The 16425-nt window shown below is 39.1% G+C and overlaps 2 protein-coding genes across 2 annotated transcripts; both read left to right on the forward strand.

Moving 5' to 3' along the window:
* Positions 1-3079: 3079 nt before the first annotated feature.
* On the forward strand, positions 3080-3932 carry LOC131003924 (uncharacterized). Its single transcript, XM_057930525.1, has 2 exons — positions 3080-3469; positions 3558-3932. Exons 1-2 carry the CDS (start codon positions 3131-3133, stop codon positions 3930-3932), a joined length of 714 nt encoding a protein of 237 aa, XP_057786508.1. The 5' UTR covers positions 3080-3130.
* Positions 3933-13151: 9219 nt separating this feature from the next.
* On the forward strand, positions 13152-14426 carry LOC131004005 (uncharacterized). Its single transcript, XM_057930604.1, has 3 exons — positions 13152-13680; positions 13765-13871; positions 14040-14426. The coding sequence occupies exons 1-3, from the start codon at positions 13152-13154 to the stop codon at positions 14424-14426; spliced, it is 1023 nt and encodes a 340-aa protein (XP_057786587.1).
* The last annotated feature ends 1999 nt before the right edge of the window (positions 14427-16425 follow it).

The following is a 16425-nucleotide window of genomic DNA, read 5'->3' on the forward strand; positions in this document are numbered from 1 at the left end:
TTTTAATAATGGTCGAATTTCTCTTTATTTATAGGCCACTCACCTCCCAACTAATTATACCATTGATTTTAAGCAATGCCTGGTAATGAAGACGCACGTATTCTTGATATGCAATTTGTGGCCTTAAAGGAAATATTGCGCATGCACGTGATACAAGTAGCCTTGATAATGGCCTACTATCGTAAGTCTAGACTAGGAAAAAGGCTGCGTGCAACTGGAGAATTAAAATATGAGATAGTCAGTAAATTGCCAGACCAAGAAAAACATTTAAGTCGTTTATATGGTGTTAGTGGCGCTGACTGTATAGCCAACCTCCGCATGGACCGTAGAACTTTCTCTAAACTTTGTGTTATTTTGCGAGAACGGGGGGGTTTGGCTGATGGCCGATTTGTTACCGTAGAAGAACAAGTAGCCATGTTTCTTTCGGTTTTAGCACACCATAAAAAGAATAGAGTTGTACGGTTCGATTTTTGGCGATCCGGTTGGACAATTTCGCACTACATACACATTGTTCTAGGGGCTGTTATAAGGCTACATGACTTGTTCTTATCCAAGCCAGAAGCTGTTACCGCGGATTGCAATGATCCACGGTGGAGATGGTTTAAGGTATTATTCACTTGCATGTATATTATTTATTTTTACTAAATCAATATTTAGATTTGATTGGTGTGGTGCATTAATTATATGTTTTGCCGTGTATATAGGGCTGTTTAGGGGCATTAGACGGCACGTATGTGAGTGTTATGGTCGGTAATGAGGACAAACCCCGATATAGAACAAGGAAAGGGCAAATATCAACAAATGTGTTGAGTGTTTGCAACCGCAATTTGAATTTCAGTTATGTCTTATCCGGTTGGGAAGGTTCAGCTGCGGACTCTAGAATCTTACGAGATGCAATTAGTAGACCTCATGGCCTTAAGGTCCCAAAGGCTACATAATGCTTTGAACTAAATTTAATATTTATAAATATTTTGTTGTTAACATCACAATTAATTTTAGTTGTTTCATTTGATTCTTATGTTGATAGGGAAGTACTACTTGTGTGATAACGGTTATGCGAATAGTGACGGTTTCCTAACGCCGTTCAAAGGCGTTAGGTACCATTTAAAAGAGTGGGGACCGAACAATGCACGCCCTCAAAATAAAGAGGAACTCTTTAACTTAAGACATAGCAAAGCAAGAAACGCCATAGAGAGAGATATTGAAGATGCGATGGGGTATTCTTAGGTCACCCTCTTTCTATCCAATTCGAGTACAAAATCGACTCATCATGGCATCCTTTCTACTCAACAATTTTATTCGAATGGAAATGTCGGTAGATCCTATTGAGCAACAACTAGATGCAATGCCCCAAGACAACGGTGCAAACTTAGATGGGCCACCCGATGACTTCATAGAGCATGTTGAAAGTTTCCCCCAATGGAACACCGCTAGGAATGCTTTAGCCGACGCAATGTGGTTGCAATATGTCAACAACAACTTGCCCACTTAATTTGTTTGACTTCATTTTTCTTTATTTTGAGATAATGTCGTTGAGTTTAAATTTGAAATGTGTTATTATTTGTTTGATGTTTGGTGGCTGCATTTAGTTAGTACTTTGCAAACTGTTGTATTCTTTAAAACGCTGCACTGATTTGTGAAGAATGCATCTAATCTTGCTGGCCTCTTGATCATGTTGGTGAAGAGGAAACTAGTAGAGAATGTTTTCTATCTTCTGTTTAAACAATGATGAGTTTGTGATGATTTTATGCTTTTATTTTGAGCACTGAGATTGTTCTCAGAATTTCACTAGTTTACTGCCAATGAAGTTATTATCATATCTCTGCATTATTTTTTGTGAATGATATGGTGATAGTGATGTATGCATTTTGATAATAGTCTTGGTGCAACTTGTGATGGCTGCCTTGTTTAACAATATTAGCTTCCGAGATTTGTACCTATTTTTTTGTGACTTGTGATGAACACTGTTGGTGAATGACATGGGGATAGTGATATCTGCATTTTGATAATAGTTTTGGGTGGAACTTGTGATGGCTGCCTTGTTTAAAAATGCTAGCTTTCGAGATTTGGAACTATTTTTTTGTGAATTCATTTCTTTGTTTAACAGCATATGATGGAGTTCCCGTCCCAGTTATCGAACCAAGTACCTCAATGTAGTTGTGGCGAGGGGATCATGAATCTGAAGTGTGCCGGTTTCCGGTCTAGAAACCCCGGCCGGTTCTACTACAAGTTTCCAACGGGCATTACCCATGAAAAGGGATTCTATTGGTACGACGAGTACCATCTCCTATTTTACCACGAAGTACCTCGGACGCCCGGATCTTCTACAACCCAAGTAGGCAGCCAAAGTGTCTTGTCGCCGCATGTTTCACCGGACATTGTCAAGGGGGGTGAGGTGTTCGGATCGTGCATGGGATTGGGCCCGCAATGTGGAGTTTTCGAGTTCGTTAGAGCCGCACTTTGCTTCACTATATTAGTGCTAGTTATTGGTATTTTGATTGGCAAATTCATGTAATATGTTGGGATCGAATCTCATTTTTTTGATATGATGAATAGTCCGAAACTTTGTAATGTGGATTCCGCTATTATGAGGCCAAAATTTGCCATAATTTGAATGGATTGATCCGCTATTATCTTTCGTTTTCTTTAAACTGTATAGGTCCATGAGTGTGGAAGTTCAATTCTCAAAATTTTTGGTCCCTAATTTCGAAGTTAGTCAAAATAGATGACAGTACACTTTATTAAATTGGAATGAGGACCAATGCTCCAATTTTGAATATCTGCTCTCAAAAACCGCTGCAAAGAAAACAGAATTGGTTACAAGACCAAAATCAATTGGAATCGGGAATTGCTAAAAAAACCCAACTTATTCAAACATAGGAGTAAATCGAAGGAGATGTAGTCAAACTTGATTATATTATTTAACAATAGCTACTATTGGTGGTTCTTGTCATGCAAGACCAACATCCAATAACCACCACCAAACTCCCATTAATCACTATCATAAACTACCATCAATGATATCAATAAATAGCAACTCATATCATTACATCCCCCATTACTTGTTTGGCCTCACAAAAGCACATATCCTTAGATATATTGCAAACTTTTCATTATTTTCTTCCCCAAAATGACATTCCCACCGCCCGGCTCCCAAACACTATACCTTTATCCTTGCAAATGGGATGCAAGCAAGGACGAATTGCTCATTGTTTATTTAATTCAAAAAATTGAAGAATGTCGCCCCACACCACCACACCTCTCGCCACATGCACTCATTGACGCTATGAAGAAACTAAACTCGCAATTAAATGCCGATGTCTCATTGAATGAAGTGGAGGGACGGGTCACCTTTCTACATGATCGGTACATATGCTTCAAATGGTTGTGCAAAGTGAAAGAGACGTATTACGATCAACGAAGCAATTTTGTTCACGCCGTTGACGACGTGTGGGTACGATTGTTTAAGGTATTCTCATTAGTTTAGAGCACGTTGAATTATTTATTTTCCTTTTTTATTTGGTTCTCTTTTAATGATATCACATTTTTGTTATAAGGAAAACCCATTGTCCCGAGCTTATTATCATGAGGGTGAGCCGGCATTCCTACTTTTGTGCAACCTGTTCGGGATTCACGACGTGAAAAATGAGAATTCCCATATGCTCATCGTAATCGACGACTCGACTACTGTGACCAAGCAATCGAGTTCAAGCGACGATGAGGTTACTTCGCCGGTACCAAAACCTGTCGCTAGAAAACTATTTGTCGAGGATGCTTGTTCGAGTGTGGCGCCGTCCGTTCCAAATCCATTCAAAAGCAAGATTGTTCATCCTTGGAAGGAAATTACAAGCAAATTTAAACGACCAACCAACCCACCAGTGAAGAAGAACGAGGGTGGAAGTTCATGTGCATCGTCTTCTCCTTACAAGTAGCTGAAGTTATCGCCATTTCATTGGGATTGAACGCGGTTGTTTATGATTCTCGTTTTGCAAGTGTTTGAACTTTCATTTTCTTTCATTTCAGCAATTTATGGTATGTTTGTGTGCCGTAGTCATTGTACTCGACATTTTATCGAAAGATATGCGTTTTGGTCGACGGGAAATAATGCTTCACAAAATTGTGGGAATCAACTATAGCTGACAAACCACTCTAAAATATTTGCTAACTTTTGTTGTACACATGAGCCAGCGAATTCATGGGTCAATAATAGGCTTGAGATGTTATTTGATGTAAAATAACAGGTGGCTATTGCTATAAGCGAATCACAAACTGTATCACCTGCTCTTGAAATAATCATAAGTTGCCAGAAATCGATGGCTAAATGCGGTACTGCTCCAATCAAACCAACAAATTTTCAAAAACTCAAACCACTATTCATAACACCAGAAACCAAAATCCGATGAAGGTACAATAGTCAACGGCTGGAAAAACAACAAATACCACATTCGAGCGAAAAAAAAGTCTTAGCGATGCAGAAATGAAATAGATGATGAAGCTACTAGGCAACAACAACCAAAGAAAGAGTAGTTAAAGAAAAGCAATGTAGATGGCCAATGTCAAGCTTTCAAAACAAACAAAACAAAAGCAGCAGCGATGACTAAGATTTGTTGGTGTCACCCACGATGCAAATGAGAGCGACGCAAAGTCACATGTTCTTCGAAGCAAGGAGGAACAACACGTACCCTTCCTTCTCATCTTCGGGGAGACTTGAAAAGATGTCAAGAAACTCCGTTTTTTCGGCAAGCATGTTGCATAGGATGTACTTATCGGTTCGTGTAAGCCCCGCAATGCCACTCAATTTGAAAAACACTTCTTTGCGCGCCTTCGACACATCGAAATCGTACCCCATTCGGTTGGAGATAGTTTCAAGCCTCGAATCCGTGCCCCGGTCAACCTCGCGCAAAGCCTCGAAGAACTTGTCATCAAAGCCTACACTACGACGACGTTTCTTACTTGAAGTTGGAGCCTCCTTTTCAACGGGGGTTGGCTCGTCACGATTAAAGGTTTGGCTTACGTTGTCTCCCGAAATTTCATTCTCGAAAATCCCCTCTAAGGGGACATGGTAGTCGCCGCTATCATTGACCGGGCTAAGGTTTATCTTCCGGTACATGTCATGAGCCGCTTCCATGAGGTCCTCCGCCTCTTCTCCCGTTGCCCGATCTTTGCCGAAGAAAAGCTTCCAATCCTCGTAATATGGCCAACTCTTGTAACGGAAATTCATCACGCTCTTATCGGCCTGTAAAACAAGTTTGAAACGTATATTAGTAACAATCAACACGCATTAGTTTGAGGATGTAACAGTTCGGACAGCCACAACACAACAAAGATTTGAAATATAGTAACAAGAATAACAGCCACGCATATTAAATGACATTTACAAAAATCGTGAAAACTACTTCGAATATCTTGCAACATCTTTTCGAGAATGGAACTAGAAGCACGCATAGTAACTAATATTTAAATGAATCTAGTCACTGAAAACTTACAGCTACAAAGCCTTGCCATTGCTCGTCGTCGCAATCAATCATATGTTCGCCGTTAACGTTGAAGCCAACACCGCTAACTTTGAGAATGTTCCACAGCGAATAGTAGAGCTTCTTCCACGTTGTCACCTTGGAGTTGATGTGGGGCGTCCCTTTTATGTCCGTCATTGGGTACTCCTTCCGCATAGCTTCTTCGAGTTTATTCAAATAGCCGCCGCGAAAGCCGTTATCCGACTTCCAACCTTGTGCAACGAGCTCCTTCATCGACGCTAGCAAAACATGCTCTTCGTGTGTCGACCACGAACGACGCTTTTGGTCCGTCTTGCCGCCTTTGCCGGAACGTGCCGTGCCGTTACTTCCTACAACACCACAAAGAAATAAGTTCTCAACGCATCAATGAGAGATCTCGCACTGTAAACTGAATCTCACCTATATGTGTTTCGGCGAAATCATAATGGTAATAACAAATACCCAAAACTGCAACTCTAAAAATCGTAGAGAATGACTTAAAGAACCCTAAAAATCGAAATATTGCAGCAGCGACAAAGCAAGGTTGACAAACAAGGTTTCAACACAAAAAACATTCGTGAGAAAGAGAGGAATGATTACCTTCGGTTGCTTGGCTCATTGTTTGAGTAAGTTAAGTTCACTAAATGCAGCAATGAAAGCTGTGGAGATCTTTTCTTCTCCAGCAAAAACTTGTGAGATGCGTCCGTTACTATTCCAAAGGATTGAATAATTTGATCTAAAAAATTGGCGTTGCATTCAGCCCTATTTTTGAGGGCACGCTTGGCATTTATGAAAATATGGGAGGACAATTTAGGTTTTTGAGTTGTTAATCCAATCTATTCTAAGGAATACCAAACAGTTTTATGGGATTAATAACTAATAATACCAAACACCCACGTGAGATAAAAAATCAAGACTAATCCTCACTAAATTATCAGGATAAATTTTATCCTGATTAATCCCATACTGAAAACCAAACGGGCCCTAAAATCCCTAAGGTGCCGCTAATTTCCTCCACAATTGGACTGCGGCCCTTAATCAAAATAAGGCCTCAAAATATAATTAAAAACAAGAGTTTTGGACTTAATTAAATTCTAGACAATTAATTTCAAGTCCAATCTCCAAACTTCTTCTTCATAGTCCACCATATTCATTAAAATCCATGCAAAATTCGATTCGTTCTACTTCTTCCATCCACAAGATCCATCTCCAATTTTCGCTCAATTCCTACATCCAAAATATCATAAACCATGTAAAATCACATAAAATCATAGCAAACACACACTAAACTAGGTAACTAAAATACACACATCAGTATAAAAGTGATAAAGTAGAAGAGAGAATGTAATAAAAGTGATAAAGTAGGAAAGATAAGGTAATAATTATTACCTTATTTGGAATTGTGTCAAGATTCGTGGGACGGCCCAAAAAGGAAAATGTGTCAAGATTTATGGGACGGAGGGAGTACAAAATACTACCAATATATCCTGTAACCACAAAATAGTAGGTTTCACATGTTTCGTTCTTGGTCTAATACATGAACATAATTTTCAAAATATATTATCAAAACAAACTTAATCCCTTGGTGCTTTCTCATATGCATTCCTGCTTTCTTGTATGAAAGAGACCCCTGATGAGTAGAAGTGGCTGCTTCTTCTCTATTTCCTCTTTCACAATTCATGGTGCACTCACCTTTGGAATGTGGTATGAGTGTAGATGTTCTCAGTGCCCTTAGTTATGAATACGTCAGGCCCTTTTTTAGCAAAGTTTATTTCTCTAGCCACAGTTGTTGCTTCAGTTGCTTGAGGTGTCTTTCTTGGCTGACCCCTCGATGTGAAAGTAGTTATTGTAGCATGTTTTGGCTTAGATGGCCTCCATCTTTTCCTCTGATTTTAACCACAGAGAAGCAAAGTCAGTAAATAATCTTTGAACAATTAATAACCAAATTCAAAACGTAAATACCTTCTCTTTGGTAGGAAGCTCCACTATGTCATTCTTGCAGCCTTTCTTGTTATGGCATATGCCCCCACAATACTTTCAAATCATTTTCATCCCTGTCTTCCCCAACTTATTTGAATTTTGTTGATATTTTTCAGCAACAGACCTAACTCTCTTCTGCCTACAAACTTATCTTAGGTGATTTTCCTCAAGCTTCCTCTTAGTTATTTTAGGTGATTTGACCTTGAAGCCAGAAACCTTAGGCCACATTTTTCACCTTTAACCGGTTATAGTCCAAATTAATAGCCTAGTAAGTACTTTTGCATTGTGTAATGTTCATGCACATAATGCACTGGATCTTGGTTTATGAAATGTATAGCAACTACTGCATGTAAACATGGTATGCCAGATATATCTCAAACCTTACATGTGGATGTACGATTGCCCAAGTGCACAAAAAACTTATTATCATAGTGGTGCACCTCAAACATACCCCCCAGAGCATGATGAGGTACATAGTTGCCACAAGATGCCCTCACTTCATTTATTTTCTTCCTAATATTAAGATATATGGTGTCATTAACTATAGAGATAGTGTCCATTTTTATCTTTTGTTGATCTAAATGAAAGTGTATCAATTTTCATCTCCAATTCTCATGTCCTCAATCAAACACTTGAGGAACCAACTCCAATTCTCCTCATTTTCTATCTCAACAATTGTTCATGTTATGGAAAATATCTGATCATTTTCATATTTCCCTATAGCACACAACAATATGTCACCTAAATAAGTCTTTAGGAAGCAAACATCTAATCCAATTTTGGGTCTGCAAGTCCTTTTGAAACCCTTGATCAGTGAACTAAATCTCAACTATAACCCCCCTGAAAACAACATTTTTCCCTATTAATAACTCAAATCAACCATCTTTGTCAACCCTTCTCAATTCAGCTATCTCCTAATCTGCCCATAACAGTGCTCAACTGTACCCCTAACAAGTTCTTTTGCAATAGCTTTGGCCTTGTATAACCTATCTTTAGGCAACTTATATTTCAGCTTTGTAACAATGTCCGCACGCAATTATGCAATTAAGAAATCTAGTCTAAATTTGAAAATATTTAAGTACTTCATTGCTATCCACTTAGAGGTAAGAAGCTTGTTACTCATTGCTCTTGGACAACTATGATCTCTCCATATGTTTTAATGCATAATGATTGGTCTGCCTTAACTACACTAGCATACACTTTCCATTCACATGGTGGAATGCACATAGCCTCACACTGATGTTTAGAAACCCTTCTAAACTGTACAAACTTCTCGTTCTCTATGGAATGTGTAGTTAAGCACTCATGCACTGCCATCCATCCTAAAACCTTATCCCAATTACTAATTGTAGTTCTTTGTGATCACACTTTGGGTCATAAAATACTTTGTTTATGTTAGATCTAAATAAATCCCCATCTATCAGTTTTAGCGGGATTCACATCCCCATCTGAAGCTTTATACTCAGATTGTTGCTCATCTACATCATCAAGATCAGGTGGTGCATACTCTTCTACAAGCCTTTGTAGTTCTTCCATTCAGTTTCTCTAGCCCTCTGCCTAACTTCTATATACTCCTCATTACCCTCGAAAAGTTCATGATCTTCTAAGCCATCATCTGCCTCATTCACTTTACCCTGTTCTAAGTGGTTCTCACCCCATCCTCTACAACACCCTCATATTAATGCCTATCCTCATCACTTTGGTTTTAAAATGTGCAAAGGGCACCGATGTACAAACTGGCATGGAGCCTAGGTGCAGACTTTTTGTAGGCAAGATGCACCTAAAATATAAAAATTATAATATATTTACCTATAATATATTTTCTACTTAAAACACACAGATACATAATTTAAAACACATAAATATTTAAGTTTTAAAGTACATAAGTCTTAAAGTACGATCAAATCTCAAGAAACTAATCATTAATCAATAATCATCATCATAAAATGCATCATCCCCAACTCATTTATCATCTTTGTTTTCACCAATGTCCTCTTCCATCTTTGTCTCCGCCCCATCCTCATCCTCATCCTTATCTAAGAGTCTTCTTGGCCTCGAACTCGATCCAACAACACCCTTTCCTTTATCAACTCTAGATGCCTCTCTAGTGCTATAAATAAGATCATTGGCTCCCGTAGCCTTACTAACGACACTCCAGGTCAAGTCATCATCCCCAAACACAAGATCATTATCCTCATTAGAAGAGTCCCCATCTATTTGTCCAAACAACCATTCATTGTTATCATCAATCTCTTCTGATAGAATAGGATCTATTGTGTTTTTTCTTATGTATCGGCGTTGCAAACTTTGATTATACTTCACATAAACCAAGTGGTTGAGCCGATCTTGTACCAATCGATTTCTCTTCTTAGAATGAAGTTATATAAATATAACAGATAATAGGTTAAAATTATAGTTTACTTATTCTAATGAAAGTAAAATATAATAATAACAACTTACATGTTGAAATACACTTCAATTTCTCTCACATTCAGTAGCACTACAAGTGAGGCTAAGAACATTTATTGTAATGATTTGAGGTTGAGACTTGAAGATCCATAACAAGACCATTAATCCGCTATGGACATTTTAAAAACGGATCGTTGTTAGAATATAAAATATAAATTATTTCAAAATCAATTAAAATTTTGAAATATAAAATATAACCTGGTGATTTCATCTTTCTATGTCTAACTGCAATTGCATTGCTAAATAGACCCGTTGCATTTTTGTAGGCATTCAACTCAACCATGATCTTGTCTTGAGTTTCAACATCTTAAACCAACATTTGAATGCAATCATACAAGGCATTCTCGACCTCTTGAAAACTCACTTGCTCGGGATTATTGCAATAGATTTTTGAATTAAAAAAATATCTAGCCGCATGTAAAGGGCGATGAAGTTGGCAATCCAACCTTTTATCAATCAACTCAAAAGCTTCTTGATAATGCTCATCCTTTATTGCAAAACTCTTAGCAATAGCCTTTTTGGCTATATTCGTGGCTTTATATATGTACGCTTTACCCCATAGATGGGGTTTTTTTTTCCATCAACCATACAAAGCACTTTCACAAGAGGACCTACCAACTTAAGAGCATACAATACATTTCTCCAAAATGCATCTTGTTGCTATCTTCCCCCCTCCCCCTCCCATCCTTAAGCCCCCTTGAACCATTCCATTTTTTCTGAAGTGACCGTCTTCCTCAAATTGTTCTTTTACTTGTGATATTGTGCAAGCGTGATAAAAGAAGTTGCAACCTTGTGACCGTCGACCAATGCAAATTTCTTTTATTAGTGAATCTCCTCATCATGTTCACAAGGTAGACATGGTTATATATATTATCATTCATAAAGATGCACTTCTTGATAGCATTCTTAATCTTTGGAAGCTTTCCAATATCCTCCAACATCATGTCCACACAATGTGCGGCACATGGAGTCTAATAAAGATGTGGTCTTTTGACCATAAACAATTTTCCTATAAAAAAAGATGAAATTTTAATTTTAAGAAAAAAATAAATTAAAAGCTTAAAATAATATAAAAAAGATGACTTAAACTTCATACCCGCCTTAACATAATTAGATGCATTATCCATCACCACTTGCATAACATTTGCCTCTCCAACTTCCTCAACAATGGAATCAAGCATTTGAAACAACGTGATTCGAAAACTTCCACCGATTCAATGAACAGGGATCCTCTTGGAATGTTGACAAGAAAGTTCACAATATCATTTTTCACAACCGAATTACGTCATCATTGAATAAAATAAAGAATAAACTATATTAAAATTACAGGAAAATGAACCAGAAAATAGAAGGCCGAGTTGAGAAGGATCCTCTATCCGCAAGACGAGATACGCCCAGGTAGTTAGGGGTGAGCAACAGATCGGACCCGAACCGCAGTGTTGTCAAATTTCTGCCATGGCTGGGAAATGGCGGATGGCGGTTTCCAAGCAAATCGCTATGAAATTGTTATGGCATGGTAGTTTTCCCATGGCGTATTATGGCAGTCGTCGCCATGGCGGTTATCGCGGGATATGGCTGATATTTGGCCCATGACCCATTTTATGGGCGGGTCAACCCGTTGACCCGACACTTTGCCCTTTTGACTTAGTTAAATTAGGTTTTAAAATTAGGGTTTCTAACATTATAGCAGCCTCTCAAATTCGAACTGCTCTGCGCCTCCTCTGATTTCGCACCAGCGACCTACTGCTCCGGCGATGTCCGGCGTCCCAAACTTCCGACAAGCTCCGACAACCTCCAGTAGGTCATTTTTTTATTTTTTTAGTTATTTCGCATTTTTTAGATGTTTTTCTAATTTCGACAGCAGATTATTTCGTTTGAACAATAAATTATTTCGATTATTTCATTTTTCTGACATTTTTCAGTGTATAACATTAGAATATTTCATACTTAGTATAAAATTATGATTACAGATTTAGTTGGCATTTTTTTTGTAATCTGCCGTTGTTTTTTTTTTAGGTTGATAATGTCGGGTGAAGCATCTTCAGCCCCTAATACTCTTATTAAGAGTAATGACCCGGGTCGGAAGCACTGCCTGTCGGGCCAGGCACAGACAAAGTAAAGTGCCTATATTGTAACAAGATTATGAATGCTGGTATCACTAGAGGGAAGAAGCACTTAATTAGAAAGAGGGGAAAGGTGGCACCGTGTAAGCTAGCCCCACCAAGTGCTCGATCAGAGTTGTTGGAGTATTATCGAGTTAAAGAGAATGAAAAGAAAGGAAATAATCCAGAAGACATTGATCTTGGATTTGGATTCGATGATGAGGAGGATGAATCTGCAATTCCTTCGGCTCGTTCTTCTGGAACCTCTCAACCTACGAAGAAAGGTTCTATAGAGGTGTTTTTGACGAAGACAACAAGTTCAAAGGAGAAGGAGAGGCAAACAAATATAAGAGAGGCAATTGACAAAGAAGTCGTGGCTCGAGTTCATCAATACATAGCCCATTTTTGGTACCAAGTCGGGCTATCATTCAACTTGGTTAAGTTGGACGCGTTTCAAGATATGATTGAAGCATTTGGTGCTTATGGCAGAAATTTGCCTGCACCCACCTATCATGGCATAAGGGTTCCACTCTTAAACAAAGAGTTGGAATATACTAACAACTTGCTAGAAAAAAAATAAAGAAGAATGGAAAGCACATGGTTGTTCTATCATGTCAGATGGATGGGCAGATAGGAAGCAAATGACCATAATTAACTTCTTAGTTAATTCACTTTTTAGGACAGTGTTTGTGAAGTCAATTGATGGTTCTGCCTTTGTGAAGACGGGGGAGAAATTATTTGAGTTGCTTGATGAGTTGGTTGAAGAAATTGGGAAGAGAATGTTGTCCAAGTATTGACGAATAATGGGAGCAACTACATGTCTGCCGGCAAGATGTTAATGGAGAAGAGGCCTCATCTTTACTGGACTCCTTGTGCTGCCCACTGCATACATTTGATCCTTGAAGATATTGGTAAGCTTCCTCAAATAAAGACCACAATTCAAAGATGAGTGAAGTTTGTTGGTTTTATCTATAATCATACTTTTACCTTGAGTTTGTTGAGGCGATTCACAAACAAAAGGGAATTGGTGAGGCCTGCAGTGACTAGATTTGCCACATCCTTTCTATCATTAGAAAGGATTCACAAAGAAAAAGCGAATCTTAGAAAGATGTTCACTTCTGAAGAATGGACACAAAATAAGTTGTTTAAGGAAGCTAAGGGGAAGCATGCAACAAAAATTGCACTCCTGCCTTTGTTTTGGAATAATATTGTGTACACTCTCAAAGTCATGGCTCCTCTTGTACGAGTCCTTCGACTTGTTGATGGTGAAAAGAAACCGGCAATGGGGTACATTTATGAAGCAATGGAGAAGGCAAAAGAAGAAATAACAAAGTCTTCTCAAAACAATGAAAGTCGATACAAAGAAGTGTTCACCATCATTGATAATAGGTGGAATTGCCAACTCCATAGGCCTTTGCATGCAGCTAGTCACTTCTTGAATCCGGACACATTATATGAAAACAAACAGTTGAAATTTGATATGGAGGCTACTAGAGGATTGTATGATACCATTAGAAGGTTGGTGCCAAGCAAAGATGCTCAAGACAAGATTCTTGAAGAGATGGAAAGCTACAAGTCTCGTGGTGGTCTCTTTGGTAGTGACTTAGCTGAACGACAACGCAAGAAAATTGCTCCCGGTGAGATATTATTTGTTGACTTAGATTATTATATTTTATAGTTATTGATTATGGATTTTAATAATATAATATTTGTTGTTGTAGCTCAATGGTGGAGGATGTATGGCCACTCAACTCCAAACTTGCAACAACTTGCTATTAAAATCTTAGGCCTAACTTGTAGTGCATCCGAATGTGAGCGCAATTGGAGTGTATTTGAGCGGGCAAACTTATTATCTAGTGTAGTTATGCTTTTATGTTTTATTTAAGATTATCAATCTTTAGAAAAAATGACACACTATTATGTTTAATGTGGCAGATCCATTCAAAAAAGAGAAATGCTTTAGCATAAGAAGTTGCATGATTTGGTTTATGTCAAGTATAATCAAAAGTTGGTTGATAGACATAATCGTAGACATGAAATTGATCCAATTTCACTCAATGACATTGATGAGTGCAATGAGTGGTTAGCTGGAGAGGTGGATGATGAGAATGATGAAGAGAATGATTTGGTTTTTGATGATGATTCACTTAATTGGGACACCGTTTATGAGGCTTCGAGGGCTGGGAAAAGAAAGCAGCCATCTACTGGTGTTGGTGATAGTTCTAGAGCTAGAGGTGTTAGATCCTCTAAGAAAAGCACCATGACTTCCACATCTTCAAGATCAAAAGGGAAAGGGTTAGAGAGGGTGCTTAAAGATGAAGAATTTGATGATAAGGATGAGATTGATGAGAATGATGAGAAATCCGAAGGAGAAGAGGAATAAGGGTTTGCTTCTTTGGATGATGATGAAGAAGATGACTATGTGGATGTTGATGAGGAGGACTAACATCTTCAAGTACTCAACTTTAATTAATTATTCTTCACTCACCGGAAATCGGTTTTGAGTAAAAAAATATATTATGATCATTGTAGTGGGCAAATTTCATCAACTTGGTTCAAGCCCAATCAACATTCCAAGCTGGACTAATTAGACAAACAAACCGGTCAGTCTAACCCGACAAACCTCGAACCAACTTGGAGCGATGACTAGGCTGACCCAATTACTTGTTCGTTCAGCCCAATAAGTCAAATTATACTTATTGCAAGATCAACCTGGGCCGACCCAGGCTGACTATCTCACTTCATATCCAACTCATCCAAACGGTCTAGCCGAATAATTCGCACCCAGCCTGGCCCATCAAGCTTGTCCACCAAGCTAGCTCACCAATCTGGCACGACCCTAAAAATCCCAGTCAGTCAAACATATTGGTCCATCTAGCCCAAAAAGCTATAGTTCAACTTGAATCGATAACCAGGCTGAAGGTATCACATCCGGCTCAAGGGTTACCGCCCACCTTGTTGACGAAGTCACATGACCTAGCCATCAACCTTAAAAAATATCTTTCGCCAAGCTGACACAGTCAAAGGATGAATCTTCATGATCCCGTCCAAATCGCAACAAACTTGGAAGTGGAAAGCGTGGACGGATAAGGTCAGCTTGTAAAACCCTAGCGGCTGGCTGCCCTTTATATAGACAGACTGACTAGGTTACAAGGGGGACACGAAAAGTCATACTTGCTCTCTAATTCTTAAACTTTCTCTCTACTCTGCCGCCAGGCTGATTACTCTTCCAAGTCGGATACAGCCAACTTGGCCGCCTTCCACCTTTCATAATCACGATTAACATTCCACGCAGATTGCTCCTCCCAATTAGAAATAGCCAACTTGGCCTATCTTCGCCTCTGACCTTCCGTTATCACAACACACTGTCACCGTTTCCACCCTCCGACGCCGCTTACAGCCTGGAGTCACCGCATACTCCAGCCTGCCTTTCTCTCTATTTCAATTCGCTTATCATTCTATTTTGTTATTCCGATACTGACTTGAGCGTCGGAGGCTCTACGGTCGACACCCCCACCCGGTGCTCAACCTAGGGCTCTTACGTGTTCTTGTGTTGACAGGTTGCTAGTGCCCAATCTATCCGAACGTACAGACGTCAACTTCAATTGTAGATTTTAGCCTCTACAATTTGGCGCCCACCGTGGGGCCCTAGCAATCAAGCGAATCAACGCACTTTTCTTAGATCTCTACACGAGCATCAATCATGTCCGATAGTTGTGACGAATCTGAAACTCCTGATGCACCCCACATGGCTACTCAGGCTGACCTAGCCGCCCGGATCGCCACCAAGACGGAACTACATCACTCTTGATCCCGTCAAAGGGTACGTAGGCAACTCTGCAGAGCATGGCTCTACGGAGCACAATCTGGCCCAAGAACTACATTTTGTTTGATCCTCGCCGTATGTAGGTAGGAAACTCTCCGGAGTGCAGCCACCAACTTCAAATCGACGTGTCTCAGCCTGTCCTGCGACGTTAGCACCTTGCGAGATACAAGTCGCCAATGATGACTCATCTACACGGACAAGATCAACCTGTATCATTAAGGAAAGAAACATCATCACAACATGAAACTCAAGATCATTGGTCTCTAGTCATCTAGTTGAACGAACCACCCAGCTTGGACCAATCAATGAGATAGTCAAAAAGTTTGTAAATATTTATCTTTTTTAAAGCTAGAATTAGCTACTTGTTCAAATGTCCACATGGTACTAGCCACAGTTGGTCGAAGTCAGTACGACCCAAATATAATGAATTCCAACTTGCTTCAATTGGAAATACTTGACTTGGACAATTTAGAGCCAACAACTCTACGATTCCATATTTTGCTTCAAAAAATAATCCCAAGCCGACATGTTGCATGAAAGCATTAAATCAACTAAC

Source organism: Salvia miltiorrhiza, chromosome 1 (assembly GCF_028751815.1).
Source record: "Salvia miltiorrhiza cultivar Shanhuang (shh) chromosome 1, IMPLAD_Smil_shh, whole genome shotgun sequence".
Classification (NCBI taxonomy): domain Eukaryota; kingdom Viridiplantae; phylum Streptophyta; class Magnoliopsida; order Lamiales; family Lamiaceae; genus Salvia; species Salvia miltiorrhiza.